Source organism: Grampus griseus (genome assembly GCF_964374135.1).
Source record: "Grampus griseus genome assembly, chromosome: 8".
Classification (NCBI taxonomy): Eukaryota; Metazoa; Chordata; class Mammalia; order Artiodactyla; family Delphinidae; genus Grampus; species Grampus griseus.
This window is the reverse complement of record NC_139002.1, coordinates 100832146-100838659: the sequence shown is the minus strand read 5'-3', so window position 1 is coordinate 100838659 and position 6514 is coordinate 100832146. Positions and strand designations below refer to the sequence as shown.

Here is a 6514-nt window from a genome sequence, read left to right as displayed (position 1 = left end):
GGCTGTGGAGGCCTCAGGCTAAACTGGGATGGCCCCAGGGCCCCTGGCCCTCCTGGGTCTCTAGCCGGCTCCCACAATACCCCACGCCAGGCTCTACTTAGTGCCAACAGGACATTGTGGGTGGGAGGGAAGAGAGGCCCGCTCCCAGCAGAGAGCCCAGGCCAGCGGGGAGGGGCAGCTGTGCAGAGTGGAGGCGTGTTTGGCTGCAGAGCCCAGGGCCTGGCGTGCCTAGGCCTGGGGGGAGGTGATTAAAAGGGGGTTTGGTGGGGCCCTCCTTCCCTCCAGGGCACTGACTCTGCAGGCAGGGGTGGTCACACCTGTGCCCTCCACCCTTTGAGTGGCCAGGATCCCCGGGGGTAGAAGGCAGGCCAGGAAGTAACGGGGCGCGCCTGGGCACCCAGGACCCATCGACAGAGGGATCAGCATGAGGGATATCAGGCAGAGAAGGGACGGCCCTGACCACACCCTCCTGGAGGCCCCTCCAGGCCCCATGGCTGCCTTGGGCCCTGTGGAGGCTGGTGCCTGCCTGCCCAGAAGAGGGCTACTAAACACGTGATTGCAGCGGGGGTCGGGGGCCTGCAAGCCCAGGACACATCCTGAGCCCAGCCCAGCAGCTTCTGTAAACATACACAGCACTGCGGGCCACCTTGGTGGGGGGGTCACCCCAGGGGGCTGGCCAGCAGGCACCAGATCTGGGGGTGGCCAGGGCAGATGCCAGCCTGGACCACAGATGAGAATACGTGGGGAGGGGGCCGCTCTCCATTTCCATCCTGGGAGAGCAGCCAGAGGGCAGTGACGGGGAGTCAGCGTACTCATGGCCTGTCCCGGAATGGGAGGTACCAGGATGGCCCTGTGGGGGGCACTCAGGCTGAGAGGGCGGAGTGTTGCCCTGTCCACCTGGCAGGCTGCCCCAGGCTTCTCCCTGCTCCACGCCCCTCCCCGTCATTCCCTATCTGGAGGGCCCAGATCCCAGCTGCCTTGGCTCTGGGGGTTCCAAAGCTGAGGTAGGGATGCGGACCCCCAGCTCAGCAGCAATGCCCAATGCCTGAGGCTACACTGGCCCCGTGGGGGCCTCTCCTCAAAGCTGCCCGGCCTGGGGGGCAGCCACCAGAAGCCTGAGGAGCCGCCTGCTCTGGCCCGGGCCTCAGCGGGCAGCAACTCCTGGGGTGCTAGCGTGCCGAGATGACCAGGTCATCCTGCTTGGCGGGGCTGGCCCCGTGGCCGGTGGGGGTGGAAGTCCGGATCTTGTCCACTGCCAGACACTCCTGGCTGCTGAGGCCCGTGGGCGTCAGGTCCATGAGCTCGCCCGAGGAGCTGAGTGGGAAGGAGGGCGACAACGAGATGCCCGAGGAAGGGTCGGCCGAGCCAGCGAAGAGCCTTGGGGGCTTGGGCACCAGGTTGGGCTCGAACTGGGCGCGGAGCAGGATCTCTTGCTGGCTGGGGGACTTTGGGCCCTCGGCGTAGTCGCTGGTGGGGCTCTCGGGCACCACCATGCAGTAGAGGTCCTGGAAAGAGCTGCTCTTGCTGTCCAGGTTGAAGAGGCTGTCGATGAACTCGGCGAACTCCAGCACCTGAGGGCTGGGCGAGTCCCCCAGGCGCCCGTCGTGCAGCGCCAGCTCCCCGCTGCGGGGGGCTGCCCCGCCGCCACCCCCTTCTTCCAGCTCGTCGTGGGCGGCTGCGCTGGGGGGCCGCTCGGGGGTGATGCCCCCGCTGCCCAGGGTGGCCTCCAGGGGCTGCGTGTCCTGCGAGTGCTTAGACAGGCTGTCGGCCGCCAGCAGCTCGGTGCGCGAGCTCAGGGATGGGTTCTCCTCGGGGATGGCGGGGTCGATGTAGAAGAGGTGGCCCTCGTCGCGCTCCAGCACGGCGTGGAGGCTGGGCGAGCCGCGGATGCTGCGGAAGCCGGAGGAGCGGCGTGAGTCGAAGCTGTACAGCGACTCCGTGTCCGAGAGGCTCTCCATGGTGGCCAGCGGCGCCCGCCGCGCCTGCAGCTCGGCCGCCAGCCGCTCCTGGGTGGACAGCAGCAGCAGCTCCACTGGGTCCTGGCGGGCTGCCGCGGCCACAGGGGACAGCAGCTGCCCCTCCGAGAAGCCCTCCAGGCTCATCTCAGACTGGGACTTGCTCCTGAGGGGGTAGGGAAGGGTGAGACTCAGCGGGGGGGGGGCCCACCCCTAGTTCCCCAGTGGGAGGGAGCTTGGGGAGGGGGAGGAGGGGAAAGTGGTTGAACAGTCTGGGGACAGGGAGCCCTCCTTTTTAAAAACCAGACCTCAAGATAGAAGACAAGAGAGTCGATGCAGAGCTGAGCTGGGGAGAGGGGGCCGGGGGCCTGCACTGGTGCCCATCACTGCACCAACGTCGCTGTACCCACCTGGAGACTGAGGCCCAGAGAGATTGGCTGCCCCAGGTCACTGGAGGCAGAGGTGGAAGGGTAGAGAGGGAAGGAGGGAAGGTAGGGAGGGAGAGAGCATGGCCCAGAGCCGCCCCCGCTGGGTTCAACCCCACTCCCGGGCCAGCACCCCCCTGGGCCCCTTCCTGAGCTCCTATCACTTCCTTCCTCACCCGGGGGTTCCTCCCACCTCTCCCATGGGGTGTAGCCCTCTGCTGGATGGGGCCCTGGAGCCCCTTGTCTCCGCACACCGGCCTGCAGGGAGTGAGTGAAGGGCCAGGGTGGGGGACGCAGCAGTCACTGCAGCTGCGAACGGACACTGGCTCCCCCATCTGGTCATGCAGCCGCTATGGGAAATGCTTGTGAGATAGGGAGAGAAGTCCAGGTGTCCCCACCAAGGGCCAAGAAGCAGCCACCGCCTTCTTTAGCGGCCTCTAGGCCAGATCTGTAACCTGGACCCAGGACCTGGGCGGGAAGGGTCCCAGAGAGGCACGAGGATCCCCACCCACCCCAGGAGCCACGGCCTCAGAGCCCAACCCCCAAAGGAGTGCGTGTGAATGTGGGGTGTGTTTGTGTCTGGAAGCGTGTACACGCCTGTGTTTCTGCGTGCAGCCTGCATGTTAGGCGTCTGTACGTCAGTCGGCCCATGTATTTGAGAGGCTGGGTCTGGGTACAGGTGCATCCACCATTTACACACATGGCTGCCCATACAAGCGTGTCCTTGTGTCCAAGCGTCTTGGCCTCTGTCTTGGTGTGTGTTCTATACGTGAGTCTGTCTGTATGGGGCTCTGTGCACTTAGAGCTACTATTTGTGAACACATGTATATACACGTGTCAGCTTTAATACGTGCGTGCGTGTAAGTGCCTGGATGTCCATCTGTTTGGGTCTAAACAGCTAGGAGTGAATCTGTGTGTTTGTGGTCCCTAGATGGCTACTAGCCCACATGGGCTTCAGTGGTGGCGGGCTGGGGGACAGTGGGGGCAGAGCAGGAGAGACCCCGAGCAGCGGAGGCAAGTTCAATCCCTCCCGTGCACGTGTGCAGAGTGGCGTGAACATACGAGGGCCCGGCGCGTACACAGAATGCACACGTGCACAGGCATTCGCGCGCTGAAAGCACGCGCGTGGCCACTGCACACACCCTCTGGGGCGGGGCTGCGGGGCGACGGCGCTCACCTGACACTGCTGTTTCGGTGGTCTGCGGCGGGCAGCTCCAGGGCCAGCCCGGCGGGCACAGGTGGTCCCGTGGGCAGCGGCTGCTGCTGGAAGATGAGCTCCGGAGTCAGGTCCACCTCCGTGGGGCTCACCATGACCTTCGCAGCAGAGAGCAGGGCCGTCTTCCCCTTGTTGTAGTTCTCCAGCACCTGGGAACGGGACGGGGAAGCTGGTGGCGGCGGAGGGGTGACAATCACGTGTGGAGGCAGGGCAGCAGGCCAGGCCTCTCAGGCCCAGCAGAGCTTCATGGGGTCAGCCGGGCCTGCTCTCCTCCCCACACGGGGCCCGGCTCCTCCGGGAAGGTCGAGGCCAGGCCCTGTGATCGTGCCTCACCCACCGCACAGATGGGACAGGTTGGACTTTTCCTACCCTGTGGTCGGCCCTTCCATGGCCGGGCAATGGCCAAGGCTGCCCCTGCTTGGCCATGCGTCCGCCAAGTGCCAGGTGGCCTTCAGGGTTTGAGCTCAGCCTGCCTCAGGGACAGGTTCCTGGGTGTCTCCTAGCCCCTACCCACCATGGGACCACACGGTGGTGTGGACAGAGGCGGGTGTGGAGCCCAGGAAACGAGTGGGCTCCCTGGCCCACTGAGTGTCCAGGGAGCGTCGCACCCTTGTGAGTAACATGGGGACGGAGACCCAGCCAGCCAGGCGCCGTGGGGCTCACCTTGTTGAGCCCCTCCATGACCACGTAGGGGAGGTGCTCATGCAGCATGGCCGGCGAGATGATCACCTCGTTGAAGGCCTTGTTGTCGCCCCAGATGGCAAAGTACGTGGGCTCCTCTTGCTCGCAGCAGCTGAGGGGCACAGGGGCCAGAGGGAAGCTGGCAGGTGGGGGGCAGCCTGGCCTTGGCCCGCAGGCCCCTGGCCCTGCTCTCTGCCCTGGCTTGGTGGGGGTGGGGGGGCCTTGGAGACGCCCTGCCCGGCTGGACCAGCAGGGCTGTGTCCCCGGGCTCCTTGCTTCTGCTTCACCTCAGCCCTCGCCACCAGCCCTCCGCAGCCAGGAACGTTTATGCCACGTGGAGCTGGAAAGCCTGACCTTGAGCTGTCACCTGCCTGTGGCCTGGGCCATACCTGCTCCACCCCAGGGAGGGTCCCGGCGCAAGCCGTTTGTTTGTCGAGGAGGCAGCCCAACCCTCTGAGAGTGTGGGAAGGGGTGGGGGGGGGGTGAGGTGGGAGAGGTCGCTGTACCCGCCCTCTCCTGGTCTCTCTCCTGCCCCCGCCAGCTGTCTACCAGCTCATCCCAGCCGCGATGCCAAGTGACAACTGAGGCGTGAGCTTGGCCAGGGCTTTAGGGTGACCCTCCAGGGCGTCCGCTTTTAAACGGATGCGAGTGGGGACAGCTGTCCTGGGGGACACTAGGGAAGGGTGACACTGGGGACGAAGACCGGGACCGTCAAGAGAGGAGCCTGGAGTCCTGCTCTGGACTGGCCTGTCGTTGCACTTCCAGGGCCCGAGGCTGGGGCAACCCTGCTGTGGGCGCCCTGGGCCACCGTCACCAGCCTCTGCACCTACGCCCCAAGGGTGACAGAATGAAGGCTGGCCCCACCCTCCACTCCCCTGCCCTGGCTGCCGCCACGTCCCAGCTGACCAGGGCGCGGGCAGCACCTACCAGCACTGTTCCGCTGGGTGGTTGTGGACCACGTGGATGATACGGCCGGGGGGGTAGAGAGGGGTGCTGGCGGACAGGGCGATGGTCAGGTCACTGGGGTGGGTCCAGAGCCGCGTGCTGGCCAGGGTGGTCACCTCCAGCTCCTCGGGCAGCTCCGACTTGGGGATGCATTTTGTGGCCCCTACAATGATTCGCCACTGTGGGGACAGGGAGAAGAGGGGGATGGAGCTGAGTGGCGCTGCCCGGGTGGGCAGGGGGTGCTCAGGAGAGCTCACAGGTGACGGTGGGGAGCTGGGATGGCCGCGGGGCAGAGGGAAGGGCAGCGCCCAGTGGAGAGGCGGGGGCTGAGGTGTCCAGCGGCCACGATGGCCAAAAAGGTGCCGAGGACAGATGACGTGGAAGGGCCGAACTTCAGGGCTGCAACACCAGTCAGCCGCTCATCTAGCAGAGGGGAAACAGGCCCCTTGCTCTAGGTCGTCTCATAAGTCAGAGGCAGAACAGACCCCGAAGCTCAGTCCAGCTGCACCCACCAGGCCCGGCCACATGGGGGCGGCTCCCCGCCACTTGCCTCCTGGGCCTGACAAGCACCCAGGACTGGGTCTGAGTGGAGCAGTTCCATGTCCTTAGGCTCCTCCTGTGCCTTCGTTGCCCGCTCACCCCGGCACCTGGTGCCCTGCCTGCCAGACGGTCACGGGCACGAAGGCTGGGAACAGTCCCAACTGGGCTGAGAGGGTGAATGGGGTGAGGGCGGGCCTGGGGGCACAGAGGCCCTGCTGGGCCTGGCCGGCCACCCCCTGCCCGCCTCGGGGCGCCTGGCTGCAGCGTGCCCACCCCCAGCCTGGAACGCTGAAGGCCACGTTACAGGAAGAGCCCCCAGTGTCCTCTGCAGGCCTGAGGAGGGGTTAGGGAGGGCTGGTCCTCTCCTCTCAGCTGCAGGGAAAACCGGAACCAACGGCCCCCAGAGCCCCTCCCCCGGCGACCTCCAGCCTCCCCGAGCCTGGGGATCGCGGTGGGCTTTGGAGGAGGCCTTCCCGTCACACTCGGAGCACTGACCTCGGGACTGCTCTGTCCCGACTGCAGGCAGCTCTGTGCCGCAGGAGTCAGGACTCAGGAGCCCCCGGTTCCAGTCCTGACTGCGTTACGACTTGCTGTGTGAGCAAAAGCAAGTCCCTTGCCCACCCCGGGCCTCCGTTCCCCCGTCTGCACAAGGACAGGTAGGGGGCGGATGGCGTGAGCTCGGAGATGCTGAGGGCCTGATGGCTTGAGGTCCCCAAGACATCAACCGTACTCCAGCCTGGCCTCACGTGGCG

General features: G+C 66.0%; 1 protein-coding gene across 2 annotated transcripts in view; it reads right to left on the bottom strand.

The window, feature by feature from the left end:
* Positions 1 to 845: 845 nt before the first annotated feature.
* DAGLA (diacylglycerol lipase alpha) overlaps positions 846 to 6514 on the bottom strand; it is a 60697-nt gene continuing 55028 nt past the window's right edge. For both annotated transcript variants that reach the window (XM_082660976.1, XM_082660977.1), the window contains 4 exons: positions 5205 to 5401; positions 4260 to 4389; positions 3558 to 3745; positions 846 to 2121 (listed from right to left, as the gene is read on the bottom strand). In XM_082660976.1, coding sequence (XP_082517102.1) covers positions 1170 to 2121; positions 3558 to 3745; positions 4260 to 4389; positions 5205 to 5401 — 1467 coding nt within the window. In that variant the 3' untranslated portion in view covers positions 846 to 1169. The remainder of the gene's footprint in view (positions 2122 to 3557; positions 3746 to 4259; positions 4390 to 5204; positions 5402 to 6514) is intronic.